The following is a 21,503-nucleotide window of genomic DNA, read 5'->3' on the forward strand; positions in this document are numbered from 1 at the left end:
CATTAAAAGGCATTTAGCACATATTTGCAAATTTTTCATGTTATATCAGTCTATTTGGGAAATTAGGTTCTGGATTATCCAAATAAATATACAGTGGATGTTAGGACTCCTACAGTGAAAGAGAAAAGTGAGACTTGTTACCACTTAAAATGTGACTACAAATATTTCTTTCCTATATAATGTCCCCTTAAAATGTGACTGTACAAACATCTCTTACCTGTATAATATCGAGGCTTGTGAGTTATGAGATTGACAGGATCATTTTCATGGAAGCGATGAACGTAAACAGCCCCCACATGGTCAGGAGTGCTTGTTACCAAGTCATATCTTGGTGCCATCCACTGAGCATGAACTGGATCGTAAGTATGGATACCAAAGGTCAGGAACCCTGTAACAGGGTCTCGAAGACCACCTTGGAAGTCCACATGTAAGAGGAGGTCAGGTCTAGAGTCACTAAGAGTGGCACCCCAAGGAGATCTTACAATTTTCTTTATCAAAACTCCTGAATCATCAAATACTGCAACAGGTGATCCAAGATGGTCTGTGAAAACCCATAGTCGATGTCTTCCCGTGTGTATGGCCATGAGGTGACCATGTTCATCATACTCTAAAGAGTGAGTTTCTCCTTTCTTGGGGTAGTGTATATGTGTTGGAAGGTCTGGTCGAAGCAAATCCGCATAGAAGAATTGGGTAATATTACCCCGGTCATCTTCCCATACTGTGAGTCGTCCTCGATGGTCATGTCTGCACCAGACTCTATACTGCCCTTGCTGCCAAGCAGACTTCAGGTTTCCACGCGCACTGTATGAAAGATGGACCTCACCCTGTCGTACCACTGTACCTCCTGGGGAATATGTATTTAGCTCAACATCCCCCCAGCCAACCAAACGGTCTGCACCATCATAAGTAGCTGTCATTTCTCTTCCACCCTCAACAACAGCAATCATATTGCCATTCTTATCATATCGAAACTGCCATGATTCTGCTCCATCCACAGCTTGCAAGAAACCATCAGGAGTGTAAGTATAATTGGTGCGGATCTCTGGGGAACCAGGGCCTCGCCAGGTGGACATACTTGCAAGCCTTCCTCGACTATCATAGCTATATCTTCTTCGTAACACCATGCGGCTGCGCAAGGTTAATGCTGCCTCAACAATACGACCATGAGGATCATAGCCTGTTACACGTAACATTGTTTTACGGCCATCTTGCACAACAGTTTTATTGTGATAAGATGATGTTACTTTCATGTCTCCTATACTATCTAAGGTGCCTAAAATCATGTCATATTTCATATCATAATCAGGCTGCTCCTTACCATTGATTTCCACTTCAACTCGCCTTGGTCGTGCATTTCCATCATACAAGAATCTCAGTTTGGCAGAATCCAAACCAGAAGTTGGTTCAAATCTAACTCTTTGCTCTTTGACAAGCCCAGCATGGTATTTGTTGTCACTACGTAGCTCAAATCCTCTTTCTTTGACAGACACTGTTCGCAAAAGGCCAGTATCTTGGTGATATCCATATTCCACTGATCCATCACCAAACAGCTGCAAGTGCAATCGTCCATTATTGTCATAATGATAAATAACTCGACTAGCCTGATGAGGTAAAATCTCGGCCAGTATTCGACCATCATCACTATAAAATAGCTGGTATGGGTGGCGTGGTGATCCAGGAGGTGTAAATGTGAAGCGATTGTGAAGAAGAGATGGCTGGACATGGAAGGCATACTTATGACCACGTGGAGTTGTCACAGCAGACAAGGCTCCACCTTCATCATGTTCAAGGAGGTGTTCAGCACCAGATGACACACTTACTTTATACGGCTGAAAGGAAAATAATTTGTTAATGGCAATTGCCTGAATATATTATTTATTTTGCTTTGTCGCTGTCTCCCGCGTTTGCGAGGTAGCGCAAGGAAACAGACGAAAGAATGGCCCAACCCACCCACATACACAAGTATATACATACACGTCTACACACGCAAATATACATACCTATACATATTTATACACACACAGACATATACATATATACACATGTACATAATTCATACTGTCTGCCTTCATTCATTCCCATCGCCACCTCGCCACACATGGAATAACAACCCCCTCCCCCCTCATGTGTGCGAGGTAGCGCTAGGAAAGACAACAAAGGCCCCATTCGTTCACACTCAGTCTCTAGCTGTCATGTAATAATGCACCAAAACCACAGCTCCCTTTCCACATCCAGGCCTCAGAACTTTCCATGGTTTACCCCAGACGCTTCACATGCCCTGGTTCAATCCATTGACAGCACGTTGACCGCGGTATATCACATCGTTCCAATTCACTTTATTCCTTGCACGCCTTTCACCCTCCTGCATGTTCAGGCCCCAATCACTCAAAATCTTTTTCACTCCTTTCCACCTCCAATTTGGTCTCCCACTTCTCCTCGTTCCCTCCACCTCTGACACATATATCCTCTTGGTCAATCTTTCCTCACTCATTCTCTCCATGTGACCAAACCATTTCAAAACACCCTCTTCTGCTCTCTCAACCACACTCTTTTTGTTACCACACATCTCTCTTACCCTATTATTACTTACTCGATCAAACCACCTCACACCACATATTGTCCTCAAACATCTCATTTCCAGCACATCCACCCTCCTCCGCACAACTCTATCCATAGCCCACGCCTTGCAACCATACAACATTGTTGGAACCACTATTCCTTCAAACATACCCATTTTTACTTTCCGAGATAATGTTCTCGACTTCCACACATTCTTCAACGCTCCCAGAATTTTTGCCCCCTCCCCCACCCTATGATTCACTTCCGCTTCCATGGTTCCATCCGCTACCAAATCCACTCTCAGATATCTAAAACACTTCACTTCTTCCAGTTTTTCTCCATTCAAATTTACCTCCCAATTGACTTGACCCTCAACCCTACTGTACCTAATAACCTTGCTCTTATTCACATTTACTCTCAACTTTCTTCTTTCACACACTTTACCAAACTCAGTCACCAGCTTCTGAAGTTTCTCACATGAATCAGCCACCAGCGCTGTATCATCAGCGAACACAACTGACTCACTTCCCAAGCTCTCTCATCCACAACAGACTGCATACTTGCCCCTCTTTCCAAAACTCTTGCATTCACCTCCCTAACAACCCCATCCATAAACAAATTAAACAACCATGGAGACATCACACACCCCTGCCGCAAACCTACATTTACTGAGAACCAATCACTTTCCTCTCTTCCTACAGGTACACATGCCTTACATCCTTGATAAAAGGAAGAGAGGAAAGTGATTGGTTCTCAGTAAATGTAGGTTTGCGGCAGGGGTGTGAGATGTCTCCATGGTTGTTTAATTTGTTTATGGATGGGGTTGTTAGGGAGGTGAATGCAAGTGTTTTGGAAAGAGGGGCAAGTATGCAGTCTGTTGTGGATGAGAGAGCTTGGGAAGTGAGTCAGTTGTTGTTCGCTGATGATACAGCGCTGGTGGGTGATTCGTGTGAGAAACTGCAGAAGCTGGTGACTGAGTTTGGTAAAATGTGTGAAAGAAGAAAGCTGAGAGTAAATGTGAATACGGGCAAGGTTATTAGTTACAGTAGGGTTGAGGGACAAGTCAATTGGAAGGTAAGTTTGAATGGAGAAAAACTGGAGGAAGTGAAGTGTTTTAGATATCTGGGAGTGGATTTGGCAGCAGATGGAACCATGGAAGGGGAAGTGAATCATAGGGTGGGGGAGGGGGCGATAGGTCTGGGTGCGTTGAAGAATGTGTGGAAGTTGAGAACATTATCTCGGAAAGCAAAAATGGGTATGTTTGAAGGAATAGTGGTTCCAACAATGTTATATGATTGCAAGGTATGGGCTATAGATAGAGTTGTGTGGAGAAGGGTGGAGGTGCTGGAAATGAGATGTTTGAGGACAGTATGAGGTGTGAGGTGGTTTGATCGAGTAAGTAATAATAGGGTAAGAGAGATGTGTGGTAATAAAAAGAGTGTGGTCAAGAGAGGAGAAGAGGGTGTTTTGAAATGGTTTGGTCACATGGAGAGAATGAGTGAGGAAAGATTGACCAAGAGGATATATGTGTCAGAGGTGGAAGGAATGAGAAGTGGAGACCAAACTGGAGGTGGAAAGATGGAGTGAAAAGGATTTTGAGTGATCGGAGCCTGAAGATGCAGGAGGGTGAAAGGCATGCAAGGAATAGAGTGAACTGGAACGATGTGGTATACCGGGGTCGACGTGCTGTCAATGGATTGAACCAGGGCACATGAAGCGTCTGGGATAAACCATGGAAAGTTCTGTGGGGCCTGGATGTGGAAAGGGAGCTGTGGTTTCAGTGCATTATTACATGACACACAACTGAGTGTGAATGAATGTGGCCTTTGTTGTCTTTTCCTAGCGCTACCTCGCGCACATGAGGGGGGAGGGGGTTGTTATTTCATGTGTGGTGGGGTGGCGATGGGAATGAATAAAGGCAGACAGTATGAATTATGTACATGTGTACATATGTATATGTCTGAGTGTATACGTTGTATACGTATGTATATGTTGAGATGTATAGGTATGTATATGTGCGTGTGTGGATGTGTATGTATATACATGTGTATGTGGGTGGGTTGGGCCATTTCTTTCATCTGTTTCCTTGAGCTACCTTGCTAATGCGGGAGACAGTGACAAAGCAAAATAAATATAAATAAATAAATAATAATATATCTATATGTGTATATGAGTGAATGGGTCTTTCTATATCTGTTTTCTGTTACTGTTAACATGGAAAACGGCAATCAAGTATAATAAAAAATAAACATAAAGACTATATATAATATACATAATCTTATTTGTCAAAAATCATTATCACATCAGAAAAAAACAAGCTCCAACAACACACTGTACCTTGACACTGGATACATCCTTGAAAGAGTACATGACCTTGGACCCATCAGCATAAGTTACTCCCTCAAATCTTCCATTACGATCGTAGGCATATTCTTCCCTCATGTCACCCCAAGACCATCGTTCCAACTGGCCAAACCGATCATAAGCCATATCCACAGAAAGAAAGGATTGAGCTGGGATCCAACGTAGAGGTCGTCCCAAGGCATCATAGGACACATTTAGGAGAGTTGCACCTACTTCATTTAGAACAGCTTCGGTTCCACTGAAGAGGTCATACTTAAAAGTCAGCAAGTCCTCGCCGTTCACCCTCATTTTTCGGCCCACCTGTTGAATTTAAAATAAAAAGTTGAGTTAAAATGTGTTTGTCATATGCACTGGTCCAAAAAGTTAAGATTAACAAGATTAAATTAGTTCAATTTTTGGATTACATCGCAGAAGCTGGAAGAAAAGTTACAAGAAACAGAAAAAGTGAGAAGTGAAGGATTACAAATGGAATGGTTGATCAATAAGAAAAAACATGCAGAGCAAAGTATGTGGATGTGAGAGAGAAATACTTTGAGAAAGTAATTTGTATGTGGTAACCATGCATCTTAATAAGAAAAATGATGGAACTGACAGAGATGATTTTTGGGATGTGCTATCAATATACTGAGTAAACTTGAAATTTATCAACTGCAAAGAAAATTTTCACATTTTTGCCAAAAGAGTATAGCATGTAGGAAGAGGAGAAATGAGTTCTGATAAAGATGAGTCATTTTCAAGAATGTGACATCACTATTGTTAAATTTTTCAATGGATGCTGGGGATGGGGAGGTAAAGCCATTGCTATATGCAACTGACATGGCTCTGATGGCAGAATCCAGAAACTCCAAAAGCTGGTGAAAGAATATGAAATAATAAGTTTTGAGATCTGTCAGTAAATCTGAACAGAAGTAAGGCAATAAGATGCAGCTAGGGTGTGTGGCAATATGGTCGGTATATGTTTAAATGGAGAAGACCCATGGGAAGTAGAGTGAAAGTGGCAGTAGAAACAAATCCTTAAGGAGATGAAGTGAGTCACAGGGTAGAAATGGGGGATAAGATCATAGGTGCATTAAGAAGTGAGTGGAAGGACAGGTCATCATTTGTTACGGCAAAGATGAATGTGTTGAAGATACAGTAATTCTAAGTACTGTATGAATGCAAGTCTTAGGCCTTGAATGAAGAGAGGAAAAAGGTGAATCATATTAATACCTTTTTGTGCATACAAGAAAGAAGCTTTACACTCATGGGACCCAGCGTCTTATCCCTGTTCTGTTGTCATCATGTTTCTTGAATTTTTCAATGGTTGTCATATTCACCTGTTCTTTGTTTAGACTGTTCCATGAGCACATAAATCTGTTGCTGAACAAATGCTGTCTCACGGCCTTTAATACCCTTCTCTTACCTAACTTGCAGTTATATTCTTTTGTCCTGGACTCTCTTTGTTAGCACTGACATGACATCTTAAACATTAAATTTTATCATCATGTCTATCCTAACACTTTTTCATCCAGTTCAGGTAGGTTGAGGATTTCCCTTTTCTCTTCACAGCCAATTCCACTTAACTCTGCATTCCTCTGAACTCTATCCAGGAACATTACAGAAATAACTCTGTGTATCAAATTAACTCCTTAACTTATCTGAATGGATATGTATAAGAGCTGAGCAGCTCCTCTAGAAATAAAAAAACACACTGAGTTTCATGTATCTATTTCAAGGCTGCCTTCTGAGCCTGGATGAATGCCAAAGTGGTAGTGCACAATAATTTCTCCCCTTAATCCATGCCAATGAATTTACAGGAAGGACACTGAGAGACAGGCTTAGAGGATGAGATAGATGATTCTGAAATACTTGATGATTCATCTTCAGATTGTGTGCAGAGTGAAGTGATTTTGTGTTTCTAGCAAAAGTGGAGGCAGTGCTGCCTGACTTTGACAACACTTCATCTGACTGGTGCTTACCATTCAATATCTACTCGTTAGAATGTATACTACTTGATTTTACACTGAATTTACACAGTTCTCTTAAGAAACGTCATTCCTACCTTATATGCTAATGATGTAGGAAACAATCACAATATAACTATGTAATTGCTGATCATAATTACATCATTTGTAAACATTGTTTGACCCATGCGTTTACATTTACCAGCTTATATCTAAAAAAAAAAATTGTAGTACTTATTATCTTACATTGATTTTTACGGTTGTCAGAATAGTCAAAAGTAGCACTGCTTAGGCTTCACCCTCTGTGCTCAAAGGTATTAAGTTCTGTTATTTGCAAAATATGCTTTCTGTACCATTTAAACAACACAGGAAACTGAACAAACCTGTGTCACTGGTCCATTCTGATTATTTCTTTCAACAAAGTACTTCCAATCAAAGCTGTTGACAAGTTCATCTCCTATTTCTGTACGTTGCCTGCCAGAAACTGGAAAGGAGTGTGCAAGTGTGTGATCCTGCAATAAGGTGTAGGGTACAGTGTCTGTCGCAATGTGATGTCCCCACGCTGTACGTGTTACAACTGATCCATCAGGAAGCTGGGCAGTAACAGATGAAGCAAATCCTGAAGGAATAAGGGAATTACTGTAAGGATTCATATAGTTACAGTATCACAAATAATCTTAGCATGATTCATCGGAAAATCTTCATTTTTCTAGTATCAAGTTATCAATTAAACACAGATAATTCTGTATAAAGGATAAACTGAAACTTAAAAAGTGCCATTAGGTAAAACCTTCTTTCCTAATATCAAGTTAATATCCAAATACAGATCAATCATTAAAAAGGATGGGCTGAATCTTAAAAAATGCCATTACGCATACCACAAGCAAATTTTGAGTCAGTCACGAAGCATGAAAAAAATCACTTACCAATGGTCTCTGTGACAAGTGCTCCTTTGATAAGTGTAGTAATAGGTGCAGTGCCATCCCTTGTTACTGTTACACGGGCACCTTTCTGACTCAAGTCAAATGCTAGGTCTATCACTTGGCCTGAAGGGGTAACTGTGCGGGTCAGGCGACCATAAGTGTCATATGTGTAGACATAAGCTCGACCTGTTGAATCCATGCGTGATCGCAGAAGACCAGTAGCACCATGATAGGTTAATGTTACATTATGCTCATCAGGTGTTACAAACTCCTCTAAACGGCGTGTGCGTGACATCTGTAACCGACATTTTTGCTGACGAGAGTTTTCTATCATAGTCACTTTTCCTGTGTATTCACGGAGGAAGGAAACTCGGTTTCCGCCAGCATCAGTAACAGTAGACAGTTTACCATTACTAGTATAAACATTGTATGCAAACATATAGATAGCACGTCCAGTTGGAATGCTTCTTGTCTCCTCGTGATGACCAAATCTGTTGAAGATATACACTTCTTGTGTTTCAGGAGAGTAGATCTCATACATGCGATGTGCATTTGGTTCTGGGATAGAAGAGGTAACAGAGCGAATACGAAGATTACCTTGATCTAATACATGCACAGTACCATCAGGGGTCACAGACAATGCTGAAATTGTTGAGAAAACAGCTGTAGCAGCCAGTACATGGGATTCATCAAAACAAGGACAGCTCTCCTCTTGACAGTTGCATTTGGAATCTGCACCAGCAAAGTCATGAATGCGTTCATCTGTTTCAATAACACGAACACGGTTAATACGTTCATTATCACTCTCTGCAATGTAAAGATCTCCATTAGGGGCAAAAGCGAGACTCTGAGGAGATCGGAGAGTAGTATGAGCAGCAAGATCTGAAGGCACATCATGGCCAAGGGGAGGGCAGTGGAGAGGTCTACCAGCCACCACTTTCACCTGTCCATCGTGGGTCAGTCGTAGCACATGGTGATCATCCAATACATAGAGAGAGTCATCTAAAGGACTAATTGCTAAGGCAGTGGGCCAGCGCAAACTGACTTCAGATACAGGTACAGTTCCTTCACATGGTAATGGTCGCCAGTGTGCACGGTGTCGGTGAGTGCCAATTACAGTGTTGATGATTCCATCTGAGTCCACTGCACGAACATTGGTTCCATCAGCAAAATAAAGAACATCATTAAAGGTCAGGGCCATTCCCTTTGGGTACTGAAGTTTAGCATCTCGGGCAAGAGAGTTGTCACCACAACCAACTTCATCCCCGGGTAGACAGCGCTCTCCAGACCCAACATATGGCATGTAGTTTTCTTCTGGCATGGAGAAATCATCTGGATCACGAACTTTTAGAATCAAATGGGCCTCATGGTCACTTATGTAAACATCACCAGTGACAGGGCTGACAGCGAGGTGGTATCTGTATGAAACCCGGGTTTCACTGCAACAAAAAGCACCATATGTTAGAATTAAGTGACTATATGAATATATTTCATACATGCTTATTGCTATGGATTAGAAATACATGAAATAACTACTTATAACCCATATGTTTTTGTTGAAGGTGTATGTATATACATGTTTATGTGGGTGGGTTGGGCCTTAACGTTTTCAGAGGCTCCATCCCAATGTTCCCAGTAACTGCTATTACCTGAGGTGTCTACCTAATGTTCCACCCTTATACTACTACCTAATTCTCCCAGCTAATGTTCATACCTACTACTCCTAACTAATGTTCCAGTCCAATGTTCCTACCTACTACTTATTGCTCCCACCATTTTGCCAAAAGGCAAGGCTAGTGCATAGTACTGACTGAAAAAAATCTAGAGTTAGGAAGAATGAGTTGTGGAAGTTGTGTTAAATGTTATGTGTGACAAGGAGAGATTGTACAACTGTGGACAGAATGCCAGCAGTCCACATATGGGTGAGGTATAAAGAAAAGACCACTACCTGGGTTTAAGAAGTGGAATCTAGTAACCACTAAAGTGCTGGCTCACTACACAGCCATCAATGACCTTCCCAATACCCAGGTGGGTAGTACTGGTAATGTACCTCCTAGGTCAGTGGCTGTCTACCAGCTACTACCTACAGTCAAATCTAATTGAATCAAAAATGGTCAGAGACCAAGAACTAATCTCCAATGCTGTGCCATATATACCAAAGAAAATGTGAACTCCAAAGAAGTAAATATCTATCCTGAAAGAATTTACAGGTAGTCCTAATTATCAAATCAGTAAAAGTGAAACAAAATTAAGTGACTTAAACATAGTGACATCACTACCTTAACAAATAACTTACTGTAAATCTTAATGATCTCTCAGAAACCCCAAAACACTGAGGAGATAGTACTAGGGCAGGTAAAAGTGTGTCATTACTTTGCCTTCTCTTCTAATAAAATCACTGATTCAGAGATTATGATTGCAAAGTTATCTATATATCTAACTTCTCCATTCCTAATTCAATGAGGATTGATTAGGTACATAAATCCTTGGCAACACCACACGTGTATCCTCATTTATGCCCCATGCGTTGAAATGGCACTTGCACTTCCAAGCATATATAGGTGCTTCTTACTTTTTCATTTTATGATTTGATTTATATCTTCATGGTTAAGTTAACAATACTAGGATATTTCTGTGTATTTTTCAGGTTATGTGACTCCCAGGAATACAGACAGGTTTTCCTTAACAGATATTCATATTTTTGGATACCAGCTTAAATCTAGCTGCAATCCTTCCTCCAAAATACAGCAAACTTACTTCAATTTAACCATAGTTTTAACAGTGTTGTCAGGCAAAACACGTCTAATTAAGTTGAAGTCTGCAATGTACAGTGATCCATCAGGACCCGAGGCAAGAGCTGCAGGAGTCAGGAGGCGCTGTTTATCTGCAGGCCCATCACATGACCTGCATGACACTTCTCTTTGATGACCATCTCCCATTAATGTTTGAAGCACACGTGGCTTTTGCTTCAAGTGTATATTTCGTCCATCACCCTTCTGAAGGATGCCTGAGAGAGAAATAATCAGATACAAATTAAATACATGCTTTTAAAAGATCTGTATAAGAAAGATATATTGGTGATGGATTTTAATGGAATAATTAAAAACAACTGTTAACAAAATCACTAAATAGCTTGTCTGCATATACTATAAAAACATGCAACTCCTCAATGCTTTGTACACTTATACCTTATTAAGTATCCTATAATGAATTATTTCTTCCAACATGGTTATCAAAATAATAATAATAATAATATTTATTTATTATACTTTGTCCTGTCTCCTGCGCTAGCGAGGTAACGCAAGGAAACAGACAAAAGAATGGCCCAACCCACCCACATACACATGTATATACATACACGTCCACACACGCACATATACATACCTATACATTTCAATGTATCCATATACATACATACACAGACATATACATACATGTATTTAATTCATACTAAAATATAATAAAAAATCAATTATTATTATCATATTATTATCATTATTATTATTATCACTTATTATTTTTTTTTTTTTTTTTTTTTGCCGCTGTCTCCCGCGTTTGCGAGGTAACACAAGGAAACAGATGAAAGAATGGCCCAACCCACCTACATACACATGTAGACATAGACACAGACATAGACATACCTATAAATTTCATTACTTACTTAATCAAACCACTTCACATCTCTCTTACCCTTTCATTACTTACTTGATCAAACCACCTCACATCTCTCTTACCCTTTCATTACTTACTTGATTAAACCACCTCACCACATACTATCCTCAAATATTTCATTTCCAACACATCCACCCTCCTCCACACAAACCTATCTATAGCCCATGCTTCACAACCATATAACATTACTGGAACCACTATTCCTTCAAACATATCCATTTTTGCTCTCCAAGATAACGTTCTTGCCTTCCACACATTCTTCAGAACCTTTGCCCCCTCCCCCACCCTGTGACTCTCTTCTGCTTCCATGGTTTCATCTGCTGCTAAATCCACTCCCAGATATCTAAAACACTTCACTTACTCCTATTTTTCTCCATTCAAACTTACATCACAATTAACTTGTCTCTCAACCCTACTGAACCTAATAACCTGGCTCTTAATCACATTTACTTTCTTTCACACACTTATCCAAACCCAGTCACCAACTTCTGCAGTTTCTCACATGAATCAGCCACAAGTGCAGTATCATCGGTGAACAACAACTGACTCACTTCTCAGGCCCTCTGCATACTTGCCCCTCTCTCCAAAACTCTTGCATTTACCTCCCTAACCACCCCATCCATAAACAAATCAAACAACCATGGGGACATCACACACCCATGCCGCAAACCGATATTCACTGGCAGCCAATCACTCTCTTCTCTTCCTACTTGCACATAAGCCTTACATCCTTGGTAAAATCTTTTCATGGCTTCCAGCAACTTACCTCACACACCATATAACACCTTAAAACCTTCCACAAAGCATCTTTATCAACCCTATTATTTGCCTTCTCCAGATCCATATATGCAACATACAAATCTATTGGTTTTTCTAAATATTTCTCACATACATTCTTCAAAGCACACACCTGATCCACACATCCTCTACCACTTCTGAAACCACATTGCTTTTCCCGTCTTGGTCTGTCCATGCCTTCACCCTCTCAATCAATACCCTCCCATATAATTTCCTAGGAATATTCAGCAAACTTATGCCTCTGTAGTTTGAACACTCACATTTATCCTGTTTGCTTTTCTACAATGGCACTATGCATCCATTCCGCCAATCCTCCAGCACTTCACAATGGTCCATACATATAATATATATCCTTACCAATCAATCAACAATACAGTCACCTTCTATTTTAATAAATTCCACAGCAATACCATCCAAACCTGCCGCCTTGCCGGATTTCATCTTCCACAAAGATTTCACTACCCCTTCTTTCTTTACTAAACCATTTTCTCGTACTTCGCACACCAGCCCAACCAAAATACCCTATATCTGCCACTCTATCATCAAACACATTCAACAAACCTTCAAAATACTCACTCCATCTCCTTCTCGCTTCATCATTACCTGTTATTACCTCCCCAGGTGCCCCCTTCACATTTGTTCTCTTGTCTTATGCACATTATCTACCTTCTTCCAAAACATATTTTCATTCTCCCTAAAATTTGATGATACTCCCTCACCCTAACTCTCATTTGCCCTCTTTTTCAAGCCCTGCACCTTTATCTTGACCCCTTGCCACTTTCTTTAATACATCTCCCAGTCATTTGCACTTCTTCCCTGCAAGTACCATCCAAATGCCTCTCTTTTCTTTCACTAACAACCTTACTTCTTCATCCTACCACTGACTATTGTTTCTAATCTGCCCACTTCCCACCTTTCTCTTGCCACGTGCATCTTTTGGGCATGTCATCACTACTTCCCTAAATACATCCCATTTCTCATCCACTCCCCTCATGTCATTTACTCTCACCTTTTAACATTCTACACTCTCTCCTGGTACTTCCTCACACAAGTCTCTTTCCAAGCTCACTTACTCTCACCACTCTCTTCTCCCCAAAGTTTCTCTTTTGAAAAACTACAAATCTTCACCTACACCTCCACAAGATAGTGATCAGAAATCCCTCCAGCTGCCCCTCTCAGCACATTTACATCCAAAAGTCTCTCATTTACACACCTATCAATCAACATGTAATCCAATAATGCTCTTTGACCATCTCTCCTACTCACGTACGTATACTTATGTCTCTCTCTTTTTAAACCAGGTATTCCCAGTCACCAGCCTTTTTTTTCAACACACAAATCCACAAGCTCTTCACCATTTCAATTTACAACACTGAACATCCCATGTACACCAATAATACCCCAACTGCCACATTACTCACCTTTGCATTTAAATCACCCACCACCATAACCTGGTCTCATGCGTCAAAGCTGCTAACACACTCACTCAGGTGCTCCTAAAACACTTGCCTCTCATGATATTTCTGCTCATGACCAGGTGCATATGCACCAATCATCACCCATCCACTTTCAATTTTACCCACATCAATCTAGAATTTACTCTTACACTTTATCACATACTCCCACAACTCTTACTTCAGGAGTAGTGCTACTCCTTCCTTAGCTCTTGTCCACTCACCAACACCTGACTTTACTCCCAAGACTTTCCCAAAACTCTTCCCCCTTATTCTTGAGCTTCATTTCACTTAGAGCCACAACCTCCAGGTTTCTTTCCTCAAAAATACTACCTATCTCTCCTTTCTTCTCATCTTGGTTACATCCACACAAATTAAGACACCCCAATTGGAGCCTTCGAGAAGGATGAGCACTCACAGCTTGACTCCTTCTTCTGTTTCCCTTTTTAGAACTAAATTCAAATACAAGGAGGAGGGGTTTCCAGCCTCCCGCTCATGCCCCCTATAGTCACCTTCTACGAAACGCGGGGAATACGTGGAAATAATAATAATGATTATAATAATGATAATAATGATAATGATAATAATTTAATTTTCCAAAAAAATGGAATAGACAGCAGTTCCAAGTGAAGATATTCCCTCTCTAAGGCTCAGTCCTCTGTTCTCATTGCTACCTTACAAATGCGAGAAATAGGAAATGTGTATGAAACAAAAGAAAAAAATAGTAATAACAATAATCCTTCAGGTTTCTGTCCAATTCCTATGCCTTGCATTCATACAGCCCAGACAACAGTACTATCCCAACGAACACTTTTTGGAAATAAACTGTTTGAGGACAATATGTAGTGTTAGAAGAGTTCATAGAATGAGAAATGATGGGGTAAGATAGAGTTTTAGTAGTAAGAAAAGTATATATGAGAAAGCTAAAGAGGGTGTGCTGAAACAGTTTGGGCATCTGAAGGAGATGAGTGAGGAAAAGATGACTCTGAAGGTATGTATACACGTCAGAGGTGGAAGGAAAAAGGTAAAAGGAGAACCAAGGAGGAGGTGGAAGGATGGAGTGACAGATTCTCTGAAGAGTCAGGCCCTGAACATATAGAAGGGTGCAAGGCATGCACGGGATAAAATGAACTGAAATGATGTGATATTAAGATGATGACATGCTGTCATAGGACTAAACCAGAGCATATGAAGTAGCCAGGAGAAACCACTGGAAGCTCTGTGAGGCCTCATTATGGACAAGGGTTGTGGTTTCAGTGCTACCTCACTGAAGTAGGGGTTAGCGATGCTGTTTCCTGTGGGGCAGGGTAGTGCCAAGAATGGATGAAGGCAAGCAAGTATGAATATGTACATGTGTATATAAGTCTAAGTATGTGTAGGTATATGTATGTATATGATGATATGGGGCAGGGTAGCGCCAAGAATGGATGAAGGCAAGCACGTATGAATATGTACATGTGTATATATGTATAAGTCTAAGTATGTGTAGGTATATGTATGTATATGATGATATGTCCTTCCTAGGGATAAGGGAGAAAGAATACTTCCCACGCATTCCTTACGTGTCTCAGAAGGCAACTAAAGGGGATGGGAGCAGGGGGCTAGAAACCCTCCCCTCCTTATATTTTAACTTTCTAAATGGGGAATCAGAAGAAGGAGTCATGTGGGGAGTGCTCATTCTCCTCGAAGGCTCAGATTGGGGTGTCTAAATGTGTGTGGACGTAACCAAGATGAGTAAAAAGGAAAGATAGGTAGTATGTTTGAGGAAAGGAACATGGATGTTTTGACTCTGAGTGAAACGAAGCTCATGGGTAAAGGAGAAGAGTGGTTTGGGAATGTCTTGGTAGTAAAGTCATGGGTTAGTAAGAGGACAAGAGCAAGGGAAGGAGTAGCGCTACTCCTGAAACAGGAGTGGTGGGAGTATGTGATGGAGTGTAAGAAAGTAAACTCTAGACTGATATGGGTAAAACTGAAAGTGGATGGAGAGGGATGGGTGATTATTGGTGCATATGCACCTGGGCATGAGAAGAAAGATCATGAGAGACAAGTGTTTTGGAAGCAGCTGAGTGAGTTTGTTAGTAGTTTTGATGCACGAGACCGGGTTATAGTGATGGGTGATTTGAATGCAAAGGTGAGTAATGTGGCAGTTGAGGGAATAATTCATGTACATGGGGTGTTCAGTGTTGTAAATGGAAATGGTGAAGAACTTGTAGATTTATGTGCTGAAAAAGGACTGGTGATTAGGAATACCTAGTTTAAAAAGAGAGGTATACATAAGTATACATATGTAAGTAGGAGAGATGGCCAGAAAGTGTTACTAGATTACGTGTTAATTGATAGGAGCACAAAAGAGAGAGACTTTTGGATGTTAATGTGCAGAGAGGTGCAACTGTAGGGATGTCTGATCATTATCTTGTGGAGGCGAAGGTGAAGATTTGTAGAGGTTTTCAGAAAAGAAGAGAGAATGTTGGGGTGAAGAGGTTGGTGAGAGTAAGTGAGCTTGGGAAGGAGACTTGTGTGAGGAAGTACCAGGAGAAACTGAGTACAGAATGGAAAAAGATGAGAACAAAGGACGTAAGGGGAGTGGGGAAGAATGGGATGTAATTAGGGAAGCAGTGATGGCTTGCGCAAATGATGCTTGTGGCATGAGAAGTGTGGGAAGTGGGTGGATTAGAAAGGGTAGTTAGGGGTGGGATGAAGAAGTAAGATTATTAGTGAAAGAGAAGAGAGAGGTATTTGGATGATTTTTGCAGGAAAATAATGCAAATGAGTGGGAGATGTATAAAAGAAAGAGGCAGGAGGTCAAGAGAAAGGTGCAAGAGGCAAAAAAGAGGGCAAATGAGAGTTGGGGTGAGAGAGTATCATTAAATTTTAGGGAGAATAAAAAGGTGTTTTAGAGGGAGGTAAATAAAGTGTGTAAGACAAGGGAACAAATGGGAACATCAGTGGAGGGGGCTAATGGGGAGGTGATAACATGCAGTGGTGATGTGAGGAGATGGAGTGAGTATTTTGAAGGTTTGTTGAATGTGTTTGATGATAGAGTGCCAAGGGTGCCAAGGTGGTGTGCAAAGTGAGAGGGTTAGGGAGAATGATTTGGTAAACAGAGGAGAGGTAGTAAAAGCTTTGTGGAAGATGAAAGCCTGCAAGGCAGCGGGTTTGGATGGTATTGCAGTGGAATTTATTAAAAAAGGGGTGACTGTATTGTTGACTGGTTGGTAAGGTTATTTAATGTATGTATTACTCATGGTGAGGTGCCTGAGGACTGGGGGAATGCTTACATAGTGCCATTGTACAAAGGCAAAGGGGATATGAGTGAGTGCTCAAATTACAGAGGTATAAGTTTGTTGAGTATTCCTGGTAAATCATATGGGAGGGTATTGATTGAGAGGGTGTAGGCATGTAGAGCAGCAGATTGGGGAAGAGCAGTGTGGTTTCAGAAGTGGTAGAGGATATGTGGATCAGGTGTTTGCTTTGAAAAATGTATGTGAGAAATACTTAGAAAAGCAAATGGATTTGTATGTAGCATTTATGGATTTGGAGAAGGCAAATGACAGAGCTGACAGAGATGCTCTGTGGATGGTATTAAGAATATATGGTTTGGGAGGTAAATTGTTAGAAGCAGTGAAAAGTTTTTATCGAGGATGTAAGGCATGTGTACGTGTAGGAAGAGAGGAAAGTGATTGGTTCTCAGTGAATGTTGGTTTGCGGCAGGGGTGCGTGGTCTCCATGGTTGTTTAATTTATTTATGGATGGGGTAGTTAGGGAGGTGAATGCACGAGTTTTGGAAAGAGGGGCAAGTATGCAGTCTGTTGTGGATGAGAGAGCTTAGGAAGTGAGTCAGTTGTTGTTTGCTGATGATACAGCAGTGGTGGCTGATTTGGGTGAGAAACTGCAGAAGCTGGTGACTGAGTCTGGTAAAGTGTGTGAAAGAAGAAAGTTGAGAGTAAATGTGAATAAGAGCAAGGTTATTAGGTACAGTAGTGCTGAGGGACAAGTCAATTGGGAGGTAAGTTTGACTGGAGAAAAACTGGAGGAAATGAAGTGTTTTAGATATCTGGGAGTGGATTTGGCAGCAGATGGAATCATGGAAGCGGAAGTGAATCATAGGGTGGGGTAGGGGCTGAAAGTTCTGGGAGCGTTGAAAAGTGTGTGGAAGCCGAGAATGTTATCTCGGAGAGCAAAAATGGGTATGTTTGAAGGATAGTGGTTCTAACAATGTTATATGGTTGCGAGGCATGGGCTATAGATAGAGTTGTGCAGAGGAGGGTGGATGTGCTGGAAATGAGACGTTTGAGGACAATATGTGGTGTGAGGTGGTTTGATCGAGTAAGATATGGAAGGGTAAGCGAGATGTGTGGTAATAAAAAGAGTGTGGTTGAGAGAGCAGAAGAGGGTGTTTTGAAATGGTTTGGTCAAATGGAGAGAATGAGTGAGGAAAGATTGACAAAGAGGTAGAGGGATTGAGGAGGAGTGAGAGACCAAATTGGAGGTGGAAAGATGGAGTGAAAAAGATTTTGAGTGATTGGGGTGTGCAAGGTGAAAGGCATGCATGGAATAGAGTGAATTGGAACAATGTGGTATATTGGGGTCGATGTGCTGTCAATGGATTGAACCAGGGCATGTGAAGCATCTGGGATAAACCATGGAAAGATTTATGGGGCCTGGATGCGGAAAGGGAGCTGTGGTTTCAGTGCGTTATACATGACAGCTAGAGACTGAGTGTAAACAAATGTGGCCTTTGTTGTCTATTCCTAGCGCTGCCTCGCGCACATGCGAGGGGAGGGGGTTGTCATTTCATGTGTGGTGGGGTGGTGAAGGGAATGAATAAGGGCAGACAGTATGAATTATGTACATGTGTATATATGTATATGCCTGTGTGTGTATATATGTATACGTTGAGATGTATATGTATGTATATGTGCTGTGTGTGGATGTGTATGTATATACATGTGTATGTGGGTGGGTTGGGCCATTCTTTCGTCTGTTTCCTTGTGCTACCTCACTAACGTGGGAGACAGCAACAAAGTATAATATCAAAAAAGAATATGATATGTATATGTATGTATATATGCATATAGGGACATTTATGTTGAATGTGCTTGATGATAGAGTGGCAGATAAAGGGTGTCTTGGTTGAGGTGGTTTGGTAAACAGAGAAGACGTAATGAAAGCTCTGCAGAAGATGAAAGCTGGCAAGGCAGCAGTTTGGATGGTACTGCAATGGAATTTACTCTTAACACCTTCCACAGAGCATCTCTATCAACTCCATTATATGCCTTCTCTAGATCCATAAATGCTACAAACAAATCCATTGTTTTTTCTAAGTATTTCTCACATACATTCCTCAAAGCAAACACCTGATCCTCACATCCTTTGCCACTTTTGAAACCACACTGCTCTTCCCCAATCTGATGCTCTGTACATGCCTTCACCCTCTCAATCAATACCCTCCCATATAATTCCCCAGGAATACTCAATAAACGTATACCTCTGTAATTTGAACACTCATCTTTATCCCCTTTGCCTTTATACAATGGCACTATGCATGCATTCTGCCAATCCTCAGGCACTTCACTGTGAACAATACATACACTGAATATTCTCACCAACCAGTCAACAGCAATCACCCTTCTTTTTAATAAATTCCACTGCAATACCATCGAGACCTGCTGCCTTTCATCTTCCACAAAGCTTTCACTACCTCTTCCCCGTTTATCAAACCATTCTCCCTGACCCTCTCACTTCGCACACCATCTCGACCGAAACACCCTATATCTGCCACTCTATCATCTAACACATTCAACAAACCTTCAAAGTACTCGCTCCATCTCCTTCTCACTTCATCACTACTTGTTATTACCTCCCCATTAGCCCCCTTCACCAATGTTCTTATTTGTTCTCATGTCTTACACACTTTATTTACCTCCCTCCAGATTATCTTTTTATTCTCCCTAAAATTTAATGATACTCTCTCACCCCAACTCTCATTTGCCTCTTTTTCACCTCTTGTACCTTTCTCTTGACCTCCTGCCTCCTTCTTTTATACATCTTCCAGTCATTTGCACTATTTTGCTGCAAAAAACATCCAAATGCCTCTCTCTTCTCTTTCACTAAATCATGTTTCTTCATCCCACCACTCACTACCCTTTCTAATCTGCTTACCTCCCACCTTTCTCATGCCACCAGCCATCACTGCTTCCCTAAATATGTCTCATTCTTCCCCTCCCTCCCCTTACATCATTTGCTCTCACCTTTCTCCATTCTGCACTCAATCTCTCCTGGTACTTCCTCACACAAGTCTCCTTTCCAAGTTCACTTACTCTCACCACTTTTTTCACCCCAACATTCTCTCTTCCTTTCTGAAAACCCCCACAAATCTTCACCTTCACCTCCACAAGATAATGATCAGACATCCCTCCAGTTGCCCCTCTCAGCACATTAACATCCAAAAGTCTCTCTTCCACGCACCTATCAATTAACACATAATCCAATGAAAGGGTAAGAGAGATGTGTGGTAGCAAAACGAGTGTGGTTGAGAGAGTAGATGAGGGTGTATTAAAATGGTTTGGTCACACGAAGAGAATGAGTGAGGAAAGATTGACAAAGAGGATATATGTGTTGGAGGTGGAGGGAATGAGGAGAAGTGGGAGACCAAATTGGAGGAGGAAGGATGGAGTGAAAAAGATTTTGAGTGATCGGCACCTGAACATACAGGAGGGTGAAAGGTGTGCAAGGAATAGAGTGAATTGGAACAATAATAGTCGTAAAAGTGAATGGATGACAGAGCATGTAGAAGAAAGGTCACTATCTGTAGGGCAAAGATATAATGGAATACAAAAGGAATTCAAACAGCAAACAGACCACAAGGTCCTTCCAATTCTTTTTGTGATAGTGGAAAACATCAGAAATTTAAGATTAGGATGGTAAAATTTAGAAGGCATGCAGATAACTTAAAGCATATAAACTGTACTCTGTCAATGTAACCAAGGATGCACAAATAATGCAAAATGTACACTAGAATCAAAATATTCATAAGAAAAAAAAATTAATTTGTGGACTTGAAGCAAAATATCTATCAGTCTATTCTCAAACGTATTTACAGCACTGCGATTAACCACTTTAATTCACAAATCATTTCATACGTTAACAATCCAAAATTCCATGTTAACAATCAATGTCAGAAGGTACAGTACTGCAAACTGTTGTATGGATGCAAGTTTTAGACCTTGAAAATGAGAAATGGGAAAGGAAAAATCTATTGGAATTTATACACCAAGGATGAAGAGTGGGATGAGGCAGGCTGATTATTTATGAAATGACAGTCAGAGAGGTGTGGTAGTGAAAGTAGTTGACTAAGAAGCCTACTTTGGGTTTGCTTGAATAGTTCTGGCTTAAGGAAAGTATGAGTGAAGACCAACAGACATTGAGGATATATGTGTAAGAAATGGAGGAAGGAAGAGGTTATGTGAGGTATAAAGGAAGAGATGAAAGGATGAAGTGAAAAAAAATTGGGTTATCAGGTACCTGAACATTTAGGAGGGCAAGAGACAAGCATTTGACAGAATGCTTTGGAGTGATGTGGTATACAGGAGGTGATGTTCTGTCAATGAGCTGGACCAAAGCATATGATGCAGTCAGGTAAACCACAGAATAGTTTGTGGGGTGCATATATAGAAGGTAGTCTGTGATTTCACTACATTATGCATAAAAGCTGGATATTGGTTGTGTGTAAATAAGCCTATTGCTCAACTGTTCTTGACACTGCCAGACTAAGGCAAGTGAGGCAAATA

The 21,503-nt window shown here is 40.9% G+C and overlaps 1 protein-coding gene across 5 annotated transcripts in view; it reads right to left on the bottom strand.

Annotated features, from left to right (window-relative positions):
* The window catches only part of LOC139755656 (teneurin-m-like), a 606,211-nt gene that overhangs the window by 4,481 nt on the left and 580,227 nt on the right, over positions 1 to 21,503 (bottom strand). For all 5 annotated transcript variants that reach the window (XM_071674281.1, XM_071674282.1, XM_071674279.1 and 2 more), the window contains 5 exons: positions 10,547 to 10,796; positions 7,793 to 9,228; positions 7,250 to 7,485; positions 4,897 to 5,223; positions 218 to 1,829 (listed from right to left, as the gene is read on the bottom strand). In XM_071674281.1, coding sequence (XP_071530382.1) covers positions 218 to 1,829; positions 4,897 to 5,223; positions 7,250 to 7,485; positions 7,793 to 9,228; positions 10,547 to 10,796 — 3,861 coding nt within the window. The remainder of the gene's footprint in view (positions 1 to 217; positions 1,830 to 4,896; positions 5,224 to 7,249; positions 7,486 to 7,792; positions 9,229 to 10,546; positions 10,797 to 21,503) is intronic.

Source organism: Panulirus ornatus, chromosome 19, assembly GCF_036320965.1.
Source record: "Panulirus ornatus isolate Po-2019 chromosome 19, ASM3632096v1, whole genome shotgun sequence".
Taxonomy (NCBI): domain Eukaryota; kingdom Metazoa; phylum Arthropoda; class Malacostraca; order Decapoda; family Palinuridae; genus Panulirus; species Panulirus ornatus.